Here is a 16,658-nt window from a genome sequence, read left to right as displayed (position 1 = left end):
TCGAGAGAAAGTGTTGCGTACTATCTGAGGCGGGGAGCAGATGGAAGACGGTAGGTACATGGAGGAGGCGAATGAACCACGAGTAGCAACAATTGTTGGGAGAACCAACCATAGTTTACACCGAAAAAATCGGAAGACTGCGTTGGGCCGGGCACGTAGTTGATTATTGTTTGCTATCGGGTTCTTGAAGGAATCGCGAAACGTCAACCAGTCCCGCGGTTTCCCTCGAACAACGGCTACACATAGGATAGCTGTTGCGTCGCCGTAGCGTAGTGTAGCTTCATTGCATTGATTATGACTCGGAATACAGATCTGTAGCTGTCGTCTGCTTCAAGATTTTTTTATGTACTATGTACCATAGATATAACAAGCGCGTGGTTTGAATCAAGATTTTTTTTATGTACAGGTTATCCGACTTGTCAATATCCCCAACTCAGCCATCTTGAATTTTTGTATGGAATTTATGCTCGTTTGTTTACGTTTTGCACTGAAAATGTATGGTTCCCCCCCGCGCTGGTTATTCCCATCCACTGACGAAGTCGGATAACCTGTACATAAAAAAAATCTTGGTCTGCTTGCTCTCCTCCTCCACTTCAACATCTTCCAGCACCATTTCTCGGGTACTTATTCAAAAGGACGTATGTGTTTTTGTAAACAAAGATTCAAACGTCGATTAGTCCGATCTGTTGGCACTCCCACGGAAACCATCACCATAGACGGCTGTGCATGATGGCAAACGACAATCCATGGGGAGATGCATACAGGATGGTGATGGCTAGGACCAATACCACGCCACCTGAGAAATCTCCGGGGATGTTGGCCAAAATAGTCGACGGGTTGTTTCCGAGGCATGAATCATCGAACTGGCCCGCTACTCCGTACGAGTCAGTTGACGTGGTACCGCTAGTGACTAACGAAGAGCTTATCGTAGCCGCAAGAAAACTTAAGCTCAATAAGGCGCCAGGCCCGGATGGTATTCCAAACCTGGCCCTTAAACACGCCATTCTTGCCAATCCAGATATGTTCAGGAGCTGCCTCCAGAGATGCATGGACGAAGGAAACTTCCCATATCGATAGAAACGGCAGAAATTGGTGCTATTACCGAAGCCTGGCAAACAGCCGGGGGATCCTTCGGCATACAGACCAATTTGCCTACTCGACACAGCTGGAAAGCTGCTAGAGAGGGTCATTCTGAATAGATTGTCGGCTTATACAGAGTGTGCTGGTGGCTTATCTAGCAACCAGTAAGGCTTCCGTAAGGGCCGTTCTACCATTCGAGCGGTAACGGATACGGCCAAGATAGCGAGAGGTTTAAACAGAAGAGGTACATATTAGGTACTGCGCGTTGATTACACTACATCAAAACGCGTTTAACAATGCTAGCTGGGCAGCAATTGCTGACTCCCTGCACCGATTGAGAGTTCCGGATTACCTGTGCAGGATACTGAAAAGCTATTTTCAGAATAGGGTGCTGTTATACGACACTGATGCTGGTCAAAAGTCGATCGTAGTGTCCGCGGGTGTTCCACAGGGATCGATCCTCGGACCGGTTCTGTGGAATATTATGTACGATGGAGTATTACGCCTAAGTCTCCCGGCCGGTGTGAAAATAGAAGGCTTCGCGGATGACGTAATGCTAGAGGTAACAGGAGACACTCTCGACGAAGTCGACCTGAAGGCATCATACGCGATTGGCAGAGTGGAGGAATTTCTCAACTCGAGGCGGTTGTCCCTTGCACATCACAAGACGGAAGTCGTGGTAGTGCATAACCGTCATGGGCTGCAACAGGCGAGGATAAGAGTAGGGACCTGCACAGTTAACTCCGTGAGGTCTCTCAAGCATCTGAGCGTGATGATCGATGATAAGCTCAATTTTACGAGCCACGTCGATTATGCATGTCAGCGGGCTTCATTGGCGATAAAATCTTTATCACGAATGATGTCCAACAGATCGGCGGTGCATAGTCAAGTGCGTAGGCTGATAGCTGGCGTAGCATTGTCTATCATTCGTTATGGCGTGCCGGCATGGGCCGTAGCACTAAAAGCCGAGTACAATGTAAAGAAATTGATCAGAGTACACCGGCTGATGTGTTTACGTGTCGCGAGCGCATATCGCACCATATCATATGAGGAGGCGGTGTGCGTTATAGCTGGAATGATGCCGATCGACATACTCTTAGAGGTGGATGTGGAGTGCTACAACGAAAGGGACTCGGTGCAAGTGCGACGTGTCAAGAGAGCAGCTTCGTTGCTTAAATGGCAAAGAGCATGGGACACCGCATACGGACTGGCGAAAGGGTTTTGGTTTTAGTGGGTCGGGTAAGAGTTACATGACATACCCATCCCCACACTACCTGAGTACCTCCTCAGGTGTCTGGTTGCAGATTTCCGTTTACCCTTGCTCAAGAAAAAAAAAACAAAAAAAAAATACGTTTAGACGGATAGCTGTATTACATCACAATATAGGGATACCACAATCAACTTAGTAACCGATGATTTGCTATCGATAATCTACGCGATATTCTCGATATGCCTACCTGGTACATAGTTGGCTACAGCGTCGATACGTCGGTGTATTTTAGAGCTTTATAATCGTCGGTCTTGGGCGATGTCCCTCCAGTTTCTCCGAACGTTCAGGGTCCCCAGGTCCACCGCGTGCAGCCAGCGTGTTCATGGCCTTCCACGAAGTCGCTGGCCCCTATCTGGTTCTCTGTTGAATATTGTGAGAAATGTCGTCCTTCGGCCACCACGTGGTCTGTCTGTGAGCAAGTGTCTCCACTCGTATGTTGCCAGGTGTGTTTGCGGATATTCTTACGTGCGACGTAGGTACTGCTTATTGCCATCCCTCTAGCAGCAGCCAAGGTTATAAGTCGCAGACCATTATCGTTGGTAGCGGAATGAAGGCTTTCCGTACCAATAACAGGGCGAAAGAAACTTTCTCTTCCGATCTGCGCATTTGCATCCCCGATGACAATCTTTACATCATGTGTTGGGCACTCTCCGTAGGCCTTATCAAGGCTCTCATAGAACTCATCCTTCACGTCATCAGGCTTATCGTTCGTTGGGGTATAGATGCTGATCAGGCTATAGTTGAAGAATTTGCCCTTCATTCTCAACACTCAAATGCGGTCGCTTATCGGCTTCCACCGAATATCACGCATCATCTGCTTATCGATCACCATGAAGCCAACTCCTCGTTCTGCTCTGTCACCGCCGCTCTAGTAGATGTGGTAATTGAATGAAGTGTTCGCTATGGGATCCACCGCTCGGAATTCACGTTCTTCAGTTCTGGGCCACCGTATTTCCTTGATTGCTGCCATACTCACGCCGGCAATCTGCAGCTCACGGGCCAGGAGCCCAACGCGTGCGGGTTCATTCAAAGTTCTCACGTTCCAAAATCCGACTTTCCACTCGTTGTCCTTTATTCGTTGCCGTTGGGTCTGTTGCCGTTGAATCATTGCTCTACTTTAGCCTTTCTTGGTAACTGTAGAATCTTCGGTATGCTACCTTACCAGGGTTGCGCTACCTACATCACGTTGAAGGGGCTGCCTGCTCGATGCTGACACGATGCAACATGGTGTGCACAGTTTAGTTTCGAGTCCCTCGCTGGCACTCGGACGATGATCAGCCGCCCCTAACATGGGGAACAGACACTCGATCAGACACTCGATTTGCACCTCCGGAGATGAGCAAATCCCCCCTTCCCTGTCAGCATACGACCATAGTTCCCACCGGGGTTGGTTACCCGACCCGATCAGGAATGCATAACAAAATTATAACTCAATTCTATCAATTCTATCAATATTTAATTCTATCAATATTTAAAACAACGTGTTATAAGATAATTAAGGTACACTGGGGGAAGTGGAAAAAGGGGGTAAGTGTAAAAATCGACTCCAAAAATTGGAATTGTACATACTTCACAATTTTTACCACATCATAACATTATGCAAGAATATACTTTGATGCTCACACTAATACTATGTTGAAATTTGTATAATACATACACTAACACGGTTAACGCTTGAACTGTAATTTGAGGTTTCGCGAAAAGTTGATTTTTGCATTCATAAAATCAATTCTTTTTTGCACCAATTGTTCTTTTTTCAAGTGAATTTATATCACAGGTGACCATTATAATACAATTAAACTAATCCCATTCAATTGGTAGTGGTTTGTACCAAGAAAGCAAATAATGCAAAGATTTTACACTTACCCCAGGTATCAAACACTGCGGGGGAAGTGGATAATGTTCTAATTACACAATTATTTTCTCCCCTCCAGGGTTTATTTCGATAGCTGTGAATCTTAATATGATCCTTCTTTGTTTTCATTGTGATTCCAGTGGTGATTGGACTCATATAAATGAGAAAATGCCTGATTAATCCACCTATCGGTACTGATGCCTTTCACATGTTTCACATATGAAAAAAAATATATAAGAAAGGTTAAGGTTAAATGGCAATCATTATATATAAGAAAGTTAAAAATAGCACTGATAGGTAAATGTATTCTATAATTCACATTAATTTTTATTCCTAACAAGTTTCGCCGTTGAATGCAATTTTTTTGCGAACAAATCGGTTAAGGACAAGTGCTTAAGAATAGCTGATAATTTTGTACGTGTTTTGCGCACACACATACATACAAATACGCACATACAGACATCATCTCAATTCGTTAAACTAAGTTGATTAGTTTATAACCCTGTAAGTCCCAGTTTTCCTTTAAAATGTTCATCTTTTGGGCGAACGTATAGACTTTACGTACACTTAGTGTCCGAGAAGGCAATACCAGCCCTCCCCTAGCTATTACGAGAATTCCTTGAGGATCTATTCCGTTAAGGTAATGCAATTATTCCACAAAATAGACTCAGAGCAATTATCGTATTGATTTTAGTTATATGTAACTACTCATCACTATTGAAGGTCAAGGCAACATGGGTTTTCCACTTACCCCATCCCACTAGGGTAAGTGGAAAAACAACTCCTAATTTTTTAATAAACATGCACTATCGATTTTTCCTTTTCCACTTCCCCCAGTGTACCTTAGATAAAAATATGTCTTCGGCCAGTTTTATTTCCTATCAGAATTATAACAACATTAGTTATAATTAATTGCATATTATTCGGCAACTCGGCCGTACGAAAACCATTTTTTTGTTAAATATCTTGGCTGTGCATATGCACAGCATATGTTTCGAAATGGACAAATTGATATGAAATTTGCGAAAAAGAATCCACGTGTCTTGGAGGTCCCTCCAAGACACGTGGATTCTTTTTCGCAAATTTCATATCAATTTGTCCATTTCGAAACATATGCTGTGCATATGCACAGCCAAGATATTTAACAACATTAGTTATGTATATTTTCACAAAATAATTGCCTACATTTTTGTAGACATTGGAAAAAAAATCGGAGGTTATCACCTTCAGTATAACTTGAACCCGCTCGATATTAGTACATAGCTGGAACAAAGTCAATTACCTACATTATGGATGGAAATCTGTCGTGGTAGCGTAACAGATTTCTATCCGTGATGTAGGCAATTACCTGAAAGGAAATTTTTGTACAGAAAAATTATATCAACGTTTGTTATAATGTTGATATGCAGGTATCAACCTCTGTTCTAATTGTGTTACGGCTAGAGGTATTTTTGATATAATTTTTGTTATTTTAACAACTAACCAGCCAATTTTATAACACATTTTGTTACAATATTTTTCTGAAATAAATAACTCCTCTTGTTACAATTTTGTTATGCATTATTGATCGGGTCGATCTTCCCTAATGTTGCTAGTATCCCGACCAGCACCACGAGGGGGTAGGTGTAGAATAAAGGTACACCATGATAATAAAATAAAGCTATGGGGGAAATGACGGCTTTGGCAGGTTTTGTTCTATTATTGTCAGAGGGTGTCGGATGGTACTATTAAACCCCCAGCCAGTTCAACCCTGTATCCACATTCGAAATGCATAATGTAAAAGCAAAACGGCGACCACCATCCATCGTCCAGCTATTTCACTGTATCGCATATTGCTATCGTTGACCAGGGCGATGGATACGATGATAGCGTAGCAAAATATAAACACGGCGCTGGTATTGCGCCGACGACGATGGATCTAGCTGTGGCAGTGCGGACGAAGATAGACTGATCGTTAACCGATCGCTGTGAAATGGAGAAATAGGTAGTTCGTCCAAGGAGAAAACGATGACGTCACCCATTTGAACCTGCGGTGGTGATATGAGATGCTGATAACGGGAGACACATTGGAGCAGTTGGGGAATATCTGGACCCGAGCGAATTCATCGCATGAAGCGATCCTGGGCTGATGATGACCTGCAGGCGAGAGGTGCTTCAGAAGATCACCAACCACTTACGAATGTGGAGACCGTGCGCGTTCTGTTTTAACCCGTTTTGTGTCTTTGTTAGAATTAAGAACCAAATGTTAGTATAAGCTTAAAAATAAATGTAAAACTGTGTGTAAAATAAATGTTTAAATGTTAGAAATGTGGAATAAATGTGCGTAGTGTTAAAGCTAACTTCAGGAGTGTTTTGATGGCTACAAAAGGATTGTTAAATCTGGAATGTCCTGCCTAATTGTGCTTGGGGAAAATAATAGCATACATCGTACGTGGGCAAAGTGCATGACCAATATCGAGTGTTGGAGAGCTGTGGTGCTCATCTATCGAAGGTTGAAGAAAGGTCAGTTCGCCAACATTTTGGTCCAGCGAACCGGATAAAATTGGACCAGGAAGGACGGCTAAAGCAGGAAAAGGACAATCTATGATGAAGGGTTTGGCGCCATTACTTACCCGCCAATTCAATCAACAATAGCCGTTCCTGTGGATAATTAGCCATCGCGATCGAGGATAATTGGAACGGTAGCCATCAATGTAGGAAACAATTGAGTGGATCGGCATTCGACAAGGCATCAAAGGATTACTTTGCTTCGGTCTGGCATCAATCGATTGGAACCTTATCATAGGTGAGTGGAACCATTACTATATGTCTAGCCGAAGCATGGACACTTGCACATTCTAACACCTGCTTTTACACATTTATGTCGCGACTGTTGCAACGGAGGACTACAATGATAAGGATCGAGACTAGGATAATTGATTTATTGCGCTACGCTAGGATAGTCGAATGAAGTTCTCGTTCAAGTCTACGATCTCGAGAGTTTCTGCAGTACTGAACCAGCACCAGGACTGGTTATCCAGGTAAATATGCATGTTCAGTATATGTCCAGCCGTCGTTAGGATTATTTGGTACTAACATCAACTATTCGTCGTTTCCACGGATGCTCTTTTAATGCACGAGATTGACTGGACTGAGCAACAAGCGTAACGACATTATACGATCCCTATGAGCTTGAAAGACTTCTAAACACTACTGCTACGCACCGGTCTTGTCCACTTTTGGATTTCGGACACTGTTTACACCCCGGAGCAACCCGTCGAGGAGCCGTGCTTGAGGAGGTGGCGACGTATAGCTTCTGTGTGGGTGAGTGATATGAATTGTATATGTCACCGAAGCGGGACGCAGAAATATACACATTGTAATTTAAATTCATCCTCTTCGATTCAATGGCAACGAGTCTCTGAATACGAACTGTTCGTTACAAGAACTGTTATCTGAACTTCATTGGATTTTTGCTTTCAATTGGGATTGATGCTGTTTATGGTTTTCCGGGTTAGTTAAACAGTATATGCCTTGCCGAGGCCTAAATGTCTGCACACTACATACCTGTTTCCTCTTCTGAATCCCACCCAACAATTGATGAACATTGAGATACTGCTACCGACTAGCTGTCCTAGCTTTGGTGTTTGGTAGTTTTGCATCGGATTTGAAATTGAACTGTAAAGCTGTTAGTTCTCCTAGGTGAGTTCTACAGTATATGCCTGCCGAAGCCTAGGACTTGCGGAATACTACATGCTCTTTTCCTCTTCTCCATTTGAATCGATCATTACGAGTTGTGCTCCTTATGCCGTTGCTGTGTATCCGTTACGGATGTGAGCTGAACCAATCATGACGTGAGGCGTGATCCAGTTGATCGTGGGGCAGCATATTGTTCTTCCAGGTAGGCTTCTACAGTATATGTCTGCCGAAGCTTAGGACTTTGGATCTCTACACCACCCTATTTCTCTTTTTGTCGGATCGGGTGACGTACACCAACCATGCCTCCCAAGGATAAGAAGCCGCCTGCGCTGAAGCTGTTTATGGTCCAGCTCAAGAACGTCCAGACAGCTTTGGACGACATCTTTAGATTTGTACAGAACTACCAGCCGACATGTACTGTTAGCGCAATCAACATTCGTCGTCAGCGAATCGATGAGTTGTGGGGGCGGTACGAGGAGACCTTGAATGACATCCAGGCTCACGATGACTTCGAGGATGAGGAAGGAGAGTTTTTTTGAGGATAGGTTAAGGCATAGCGATAAGTATTATGAATGTAAGGCTTTTCTTATGGATAAGGTCAAGGAACGGGCGGGACCTGATGATGGAGATTCGTCGATGCGAGGAAACGAGACATTGCCGCATGGGCATGGTACACTTGATCATGTTCGTTTGCCTCAAATCAAGCTCCAATCTTTCAACGGTGACATCGACGAGTGGATCAGCTTCCGAGACTTGTATACCTCCCTCATCCATAGAAAGACGGACTTGCCGGAAGTGGAGAAATTTCACTATTTGAAGGGCTGTCTTCAAGGTGAACCAAAGAATCTCATCGATCCCTTGAAGATAACTAAAGCAAACTACCAGGTGGCTTGGGATTTGCTGATTAAGAGGTACGATAACAGCAAGCTGTTGAAGAAGCGTCAAGTGCAAGCCTTGTTCAACTTGCCAACACTATCTAAGGAGTCGGTAGTGGACTTGCATACCCTGATGGACGGGTTCGAGAGAGTGGTCCAGAACTTGGATCAAGTGGTTAAACCCGAGGAGTACAAGGATCTTCTACTTGTTAACTTGCTGACAACTCGGTTGGATCCTGTAACTCGAAGAGGATGGGAAGAACATTCATCTATCAAGGAACAGGACACGTTGGCAGATCTAACTGATTTCATGCGTCGTCGGATACGAATCCTGGAATCACTCCCAACGAAGACTTCGGATAGCAAGGGATCCCATCAATCGCAACAGCCAATGAAGCAGAAGTCGTCAGCTGTGAAGGCCAGCTACGGCTCCGTACAATCGTCTGGGGGACGATGTACGGTTTGTAAGGAGAACCATCCGCTTTATCAGTGTTCTTCTTTTCAACGGTTGTCGGTGCGAGAGAGGGAGGCGGTGTTGAGGTCAAACTCCCTATGTAGAAATTGCTTCCGGCCGGGTCACATAGCGAAGAATTGCCCGTCTAAATATTTCTGCCGCAGCTGTAAAGGTCGTCACAACACATTGGTGTGCTTCAAATCTGGGAAAGATGGATCAGCGAAGGTCGCTGCTGCTACGGAACGCAACAATTCTCCTCCTCCGGATGCTGGCGAGCATTCGGGTTCGACATCTGCCCAGGTGGTGAACGTGGTCGCCACCGATTCTACAATTTCTGGTGCATCTCAGCAGTTCTCCTCCCATGTACTTCTAGCCACGGCGGTCGTTATCGTGGAAGATGACGAGGGTAGCCGATTTCCGGCTCGAGCGTTGCTGGACTCTGGCTCTGAAAGTAATTTCATCGCCGAACGGTTGAGCCAACGACTAAGGACGCATCGAGAAAAGGTGGACATCTCGGTCCTTGGTATAGGTCAAGCAGCTTCAAAGGTGAAGCACAGGATTCAAGCAATGGTGTGCTCAAGAATCACGGATTTCTCTCGGAATGTGAATTTCCTGGTTCTGCCGAAGGTAACTGCGGATCTACCTACGGCGAAGATCAACATGAACGGATGGAAGATGCCTGAAGGGATTAGTTTAGCGGATCCGGCCTTTTTCAGTCCCTGTGCGGTGGACATGGTGTTGAGCATCGAGTTTTTTTTTATTTCTTCGAATCTGGTCGAAAAATTTCCATCGGAAACCAAATGCCGACATTCAATGAGTCGGTCTTCGGATGGGTGGTGTGCGGAGGTCAAACAAAACCCACGGAGAGTCTACATGTTACCTGTAGCACGGCTACTACAGCAACTTTGGAAAAGTTGATTGCACGGTTTTGGGCTAGCGAAGAGGTTGGTACTTCGAAGATTCTTTCTACCGAGGAGCAAAGGTGTGAAGAATTGTTCCAGCAGTCGATTCACAGGGAATCCGACGGTCGGTATACTGTTTCGTTGCCGAAGGATGAGGACGTCGTTTCAAGGATTGGCGAGTCACGGGACATCGCCTACCGGCGTTTTCTAGGCACGGAACGCAGATTAGCCAGGGATGCTAATTTACGGCAACAGTATCACCAATTCATGGCGGATTACATACAGCTGGAGCACATGACCAAGGTGAAGGATACAACAGAGTCCGAGAAACGTTGTTTTCTACCACACCATCCCGTCATCAAAGAAGCTAGCACCACCACGAAGGTTCGTGTGGTCTTTGATGCGTCGTGCAAAACGTCGTCAGGTGTATCGCTGAACGATGCTTTGCTGGTGGTCCAATCGTCCAAGAAGACCTTCGATCGATCATGCTTCGAAGTCGCATGAAGCAAATAATGCTGGTTGCCGACGTGGAGAAGATGTTTCGGCAAATCTTTATTCATCCGGAGGATCGACATCTTCAATGTATACTTTGGCGTTTCGACATCGGTGCAGTAGTTGACGAGTATAAACTTAATACTGTCACCTACGGGACCAAACCTGCTCCGTTCCTAGCGACACGCACTTTCAATCGGCTGGCAGCTGATGAAAAGCTGCAGTACCCGCTGGCTGCCAGAGCAGTTACTGAAGATACGTACATGGACGACGTTATCACAGGAGCGGATACAATTGAAGCAGCAAGCGAGCTTCGGAAGCAGTTAGAGGATATGACTTCTAAGGGAGGATTTCGGCTGAGGAAATGGGCTTCCAACAAACTGGAGGTACTGGAAGGAGTTGCCGAGGACAATTTGGCAATTCGTCTGTCAGAAGGAATTAACCTGGACCCTGATCCGACTGTCAAGACACTCGGACTGACTTGGATGCCGAATACCGATCAACTGCGATTCCAATTCGACGTGCCGTCATGTCCCATCACCTCACAACTGTCAAAACGGCAAGTGCTGTCGGTGATTGCGTCGCTATTCGACCCACTGGGACTCATAGGTGCAGTTATTACCACGGCTAAAGCAATAATGCAGCTATTGTGGAAGATCAAGGATATCAACAATCAGGCATTGGATTGGGATCAGCCGTTGCCTTCGACGGTGGGTGAGTTGTGGAGATCCTATTATGACCAACTTCCCATATTGAACGACCTCCGTATCGATCGCTGTGTGGTGGTTCCCAGAGCGGTAGTGGTCGAAATCCATTGCTTCTGCGATGCTTCGACCAAAGCATTTGGCGGCTGCGTGTACATCAGGAGTGAAGACCATGAAGGAAAAGTGAAAGTCCGGTTGTTGTCTTCGAAATCAAAGGTGGCACCGTTGAAGACACAATCCATCCCAAGACTGGAACTTTGTGGAGCATTGTTAACAGCACAACTGTACGAGAAGGTTCGTGAATCAATCAAAATTCCTGTTCGAGCGTTTTTCTGGTCCGATTCCACCTGTGTATTGCGTTGGATCCAAGCATCACCGAATGTGTGGAACACGTTCGTGGCGAACCGTGTTGCGAAAATCCAGGCTTGCACAAATCCATCACAGTGGCAGCATGTTTCTGGCAAAGATAATCCGGCAGACTTGATTTCCAGGGGAATCAATCCAAAAGATATTGTGGAAAATACATTCTGGTGGGAGGGACCGGAATGGCTGAAACGAGAGCGCGAGGGCTGGCCATGTTCATCAGCGGAGTTGACTGCGGAAGAAGTAGATCAAGAGCGACGACGAGAAATAGTATCCTGTCCGGTATCGGTAGAAGCTGAGTTCAACGATTGGTATTTGGGGAAATTCTCGTCCTATTCGGACCTCATACGTCGAACTGCGTATTGGTTGCGGTTAATGGAGCTACTTAGAACAAACGTGCAGAACCGTGTTACAGCAAGAAGTACTTTGACTACCAGAGAGCTTGAGGCAGCAGAGTTGACAATAGTTCGATTGGTCCAGAAGGAAACCTTTGCAGCAGAGTGGAAAGCACTTGTAAGTGGAGGAGAAGTGTCTAGGCGATCCCACCTTCGTTGGTACCACCCGTACATCTCAGAAGACAACGTGATTCGTGTTGGAGGTCGGCTTGAGCATTCAACGGAGACTCATGACGCAAAACATCCGGTGATTCTACCAGCACGTCATCAATTCACTCGGATGGTTTTGCGGCATTATCATTTGAAACTTCTGCATGCTGGTCCACAGTTATTACTCGGAGTGGTTAGGCTCCGATTCTGGCCATTAGGCGGTCGGAATCTGGCTCGTCATATTGTACATCGTTGCATGAAATGTTTCCGGTCTAAACCTCCACCAATTCAGCAGTTTATGGGTGAGCTGCCACCTTCTCGAGTTAGAGTATCTAGGCCATTCTCTCAAACCGGGGTGGACTATTTTGGCCCACTATACATCAGAGGGGCCTCCTTAGCCGTGCGGTAAGACGCGCGGCTACAAAGCGAGCCATGCTGAGGGTGGCTGGGTTCAATTCCCGGTGCCGGTCTAGGCAATTTGCGTATTGGAAATTGTCTCGACTTCCCTGGGCATAAAAGTATCATCGTGCTAGCCTCATGATATACGAATGCAAAAATGGTAACCTGGCTTAGAAACCTCGCAGTTAATAACTGTGGAAGTGCTTAATGAACACTAAGCTGCGAGGCGGCTCTTTCCCAGTGTGGGGATGTAATGCCAATAAGAAGAAGAAGAAGAAGAAGAAGATACATCAGATCAGCACCTCGTAAACCGACTGTTAAGGTGTATGCAGCGATTTTTGTTTGTCTCTGCACTAAGGCAGTGCACTTAGAGTTGGTGACAGATCTTACAACCGAACGCTTCCTACAAGCTCTTCGTCGTTTTATTGCCAGGAGAGGAAAGTGCCAGGACATATTTTCCGACAATGGAACCAATTTCGTCGGCGCGAGGAATAAAATGATGGATTTGCTTAAATTGTTGATGAGCTCTGATCACCGTGAAAGGGTTAGCAAGGCATGTAGTGAGGAAGGAATCGATTGGCATTTTAGCCCACCCAATTCTCCCCACTTCGGAGGGCTATGGGAAGCGGCTGTTCGCTCAGCAAAAACCCATTTGCTCAAAGTCATGGGCGAAACATCTCCTTCGGCGGAAGATTTGCACACACTTCTGGTACAAGTGGAAGGATGTCTCAATTCACGGCCGCTCACCCCCATGTCAGACGATCCAAATGATCTGGAACCGTTGACACCCGCTCATTTTTTGATTGGAACATCTCTTCAAACGTTGCCAGAACAAACTCTAGAGTTAATTCCATTGAACCGGCTGGATCGTTATCAGCTAATGCAAAGAAAACTACAGGATTTCTGGCGGCGTTGGCGTAGGGAGTATTTGTGTCAGCTTCAAGGAAGGACTAAACGTTGGAAGCGTCCAGTCGATATTCAGGAGGGAATGTTGGTCATAATTCGCGACGAAAATGTGCCCCCGATGAAGTGGAGGATGGGCAGAATATGTAAACTTCACCCAGGATCAGACAGCGTTGTCCGGGTGGTCACATTAAGAACGAGCAGTGGATTCCTAAAGCGTGCTGTAGAGAAGTTATGTTTTTTACCAACCCAAGAATCATCTCATTCCGTGCCGATAGTTCGAACGAGCCAGACGTGTGTGCTGTGTCTCATCGCGGATTGTGTTCGGTAGTGCGAGTCTATTGTGTGGTGCCTACCTACGGATCCAAGGCGATCGCTGTCGGCGAGTGAAGTAGCTGCTTCTGGCGACGCCAGTGAAGCAGGCTATTGTTACTGCTGCTACCTACAGCAGCAGGGGCAGATAAGTAGAAACGTTTTTATTGTTCTCCCTGCTTGATTCGGAGTGGGATTGATAGAATAAATAAAATTAGTTTTTTTTTAAGTTTTTTTTCTGTAGCTATTAGTCTTAAGTTAACATAAGCAAAATCATCCTTCCACCTTGCGGGGTGAGAATGGAGACAGAGACTGTGGAAGGCAATGGGCCTCCAAAAGATGCAGGGCGCACACGATTGTACCATGCGGCTTCGCCTGGGCCTTGGGTTGTTTACTTTCGGCAGAAAGTGAAGAGCCTAGATTTTCTGGGCATAAAACGAGATTTGACGCGTCGTTTTACGAAGCTTGAATTCAGCCAAATCAACAGGAACAAACTACGCATCACCGCACCTACATACCAGGTGGCGAATGAAATTGCTGGCGACAGGGCGTACAATGTTGAATATTTAGTTTATGTGCCCTCGCGGGAGGTCGAGATAGAAGGCGTAATCAACGCAGCGAGCTTGACTTGCAAGGATGTGCTTGCAGGGAAAGGTCGCCTAAAGAACGCCCTGCAATCTACCGTGGATATTCTGGACTGCAAGGAATTGCATTCAGCAGCCACGGTAGATGGCAAAAAGGTTTATTCCAAGTCAGGCTCGCTTCGGGTGACATTCGCCGGTTCGATGCTTCCTAAGTATGTCGATATAGAAAATATGTTGTTTCCGGTGCGTCTTTTTGTGCCAAGGGTATTTAATTGTACCAACTGCAAACAACTTGGTCACACTGCCGAGTTTTGTGACAACAAACCACGTTGTGGCAAATGCTCAGAAAGACATCGGGAGGAGTTCTGCCAGCAACAAGCAACAAAATGTGCTTATTGTGGTTTGAACCCTGCCCATGGTTTGCAAGAATGCCCGGTGTACAAAAAGCGCACCCAAAAAGTGAAGCGCTCGTTGGTACAGCGCTCCAAGCAGTCGTATGCGGAAATGGTTAGGTCGCAAGACACATCCGCCACAGCCACTGCATCGACTGCTATTTCAGCCACCGTTCGTGTAAGTGATTACTATGATTCCATATCAATTGACGAATTGGACTCTGACGCAGCCGACATGGATGATTCTGCGGAGGTACACGTGCCCGAAAAGAGGAAGCAACCGTCTTCCCCGGGATCGCGCCGTAAGAGAACAAAAGTCATCCATAAAAGCTTGCCAAAATCTGAAGGTAATGGGGGTTTATTTAAAATCCCGAAGCAATCTGTCCCTACTGCTTCTTTTGATCTTAGTTGCAGTAAGACATTCCCGCCACTGCCTAAATCCGATGTTTCGAAGAAACATCCGGCTAGGAGAATCAACGAAAGAAAAAAAACAAACTCGCACTTCTAGAAAAAATATTCCGTCCATGCGAGGATTTATCTCTTTTAAGGACCGTTTTTTGAACTTGTTTATTCCAACAGTTGAAAGTTATCTGAAGCAATTGACTGTTTCATGGCCCCTTCTTGCAGAAATTGTATCTTTCGATGGATAATACGGTCAACACCGAAGATACAATCACTGTGCTGCAGTGGAACTGTCACAGTCTGAAAAATAAATTAGACGTGTTCAAGTTTTTGATTCGCAATTCCGATTGCGATATATTTGCACTCTGTGAAACATGGCTTTCTTCTGAAGATGAAATCAACTTCCACGATTTTAACATCATTCGCCAAGATCGGGATGATCATTATGGTGGCGTTCTTTTGGGGATCAAAAAATGCTACTCCTTCTACAGAATTCCCATTCCGACTGTTCCCGGCTTAGAAATCGTCGCATGCCAAGTAAATGTGAAGAATAAAGATCTTTGCATAGCTTCAGTGTACATTCCTCCAAATGCCTCTATCAATCGTCGACATTTTTGGAGCGCAGTCTCCCTCCTATCATCTCCAGTATTGATATTGGGTGATATGAACGCACATGGTATTGGATGGGGCGAAACGTATGACGATTATAGAGCGCCTATTTTCTATGATTTGTGTGACGATTTCAATTTGAATATTTTGAACACTGGTGAAGTAACTCGAATAGGACCAAATGGTCAACAAAGCCGTATTGATCTGTCTTTATGTTCAAATTCACTATCATTAGATTGCACGTGGAAGGTAATTCAAGATCCCCATGGTAGTGACCATATGCCGATAGTCACAACAATTAAGAGTGGCTATCAACAATCTGAGCCAGTTAATGTTCCTTTCGATCTCACGAAGAACATTGACTGGCAAAAATTTGCATCGGCGGTAAAAGTTGGTATTGACTCAACTGATACTCTTCCACCTTTGGATGAATATCGATTCCTTATTGAGTTGATTCAAAAAAGCGCACTAGAAGCTCAGAAACGACGCGTTCCAAGTACATCCGTCATAAGAAGACCAGCCACTCCTGGTTGGGATGATGAATGTACTAAGTTGTATTCTGAGAAATCTGATGCCTTCAAGGCCTTCCGTAAACACGGAAGGTCCGAGCTTTTTGAAGAGTATTTGAGGCTCGAAAGAAAGCTCAAAAATCTTCTCAAGGCAAAAAAACGTAGCTACTGGCGACGTTTTGTCGAGGGTCTATCACGAGAAACCTCAATGACAACACTTTGGAAAACGGCCCGCAACATGCGGAACCGCATTTCCACCAACGAGAGTGAAGAATACTACAAACGATGGATATTCAACTTCGCAAAAAGGTCTGTCCAGATTCCGTACCA

At 45.4% G+C, this 16,658-nt stretch overlaps 2 protein-coding genes across 2 annotated transcripts; both read left to right on the top strand.

Annotated features, from left to right (window-relative positions):
- The first annotated feature begins 8,471 nt into the window (after positions 1-8,471).
- LOC134210180 (uncharacterized) lies at positions 8,472-10,618 on the top strand. The gene is made up of 2 exons (XM_062686207.1): positions 8,472-9,961; positions 10,099-10,618. The coding sequence occupies exons 1-2, from the start codon at positions 8,472-8,474 to the stop codon at positions 10,616-10,618; spliced, it is 2,010 nt and encodes a 669-aa protein (XP_062542191.1).
- An 8-nt stretch (positions 10,619-10,626) lies between these two features.
- On the top strand, positions 10,627-12,627 carry LOC134210179 (uncharacterized). The gene has a single exon (XM_062686206.1). The coding sequence runs from the start codon at positions 10,627-10,629 to the stop codon at positions 12,625-12,627; it is 2,001 nt and encodes a 666-aa protein (XP_062542190.1).
- Positions 12,628-16,658: the final 4,031 nt, after the last annotated feature.

The sequence above is a fragment of the Armigeres subalbatus genome, chromosome 2, assembly GCF_024139115.2.
Source record: "Armigeres subalbatus isolate Guangzhou_Male chromosome 2, GZ_Asu_2, whole genome shotgun sequence".
NCBI classification, from domain to species: Eukaryota; Metazoa; Arthropoda; class Insecta; order Diptera; family Culicidae; genus Armigeres; species Armigeres subalbatus.
The sequence above is the reverse complement of the archived record's forward strand: the minus strand, read 5'-3'. Positions and strand labels throughout refer to the sequence as shown.

What these genes read in the sequence shown, in the direction of transcription:
- LOC134210179 (XM_062686206.1), top strand. Translation starts at nt 10,627, where the DNA reads ATGCTGGTTGCCGACGTGGAGAAGATGTTTCGGCAAATCTTTATTCAT.
- LOC134210180 (XM_062686207.1), top strand. Translation starts at nt 8,472, where the DNA reads ATGGATAAGGTCAAGGAACGGGCGGGACCTGATGATGGAGATTCGTCG. An exon ending in GACATGGTGTTGAGCATCGA is followed by an intron (nt 9,962 to 10,098) that starts GTTTTTTTTTAT and finishes TGTTACCTGTAG; the next exon opens with CACGGCTACTACAGCAACTT.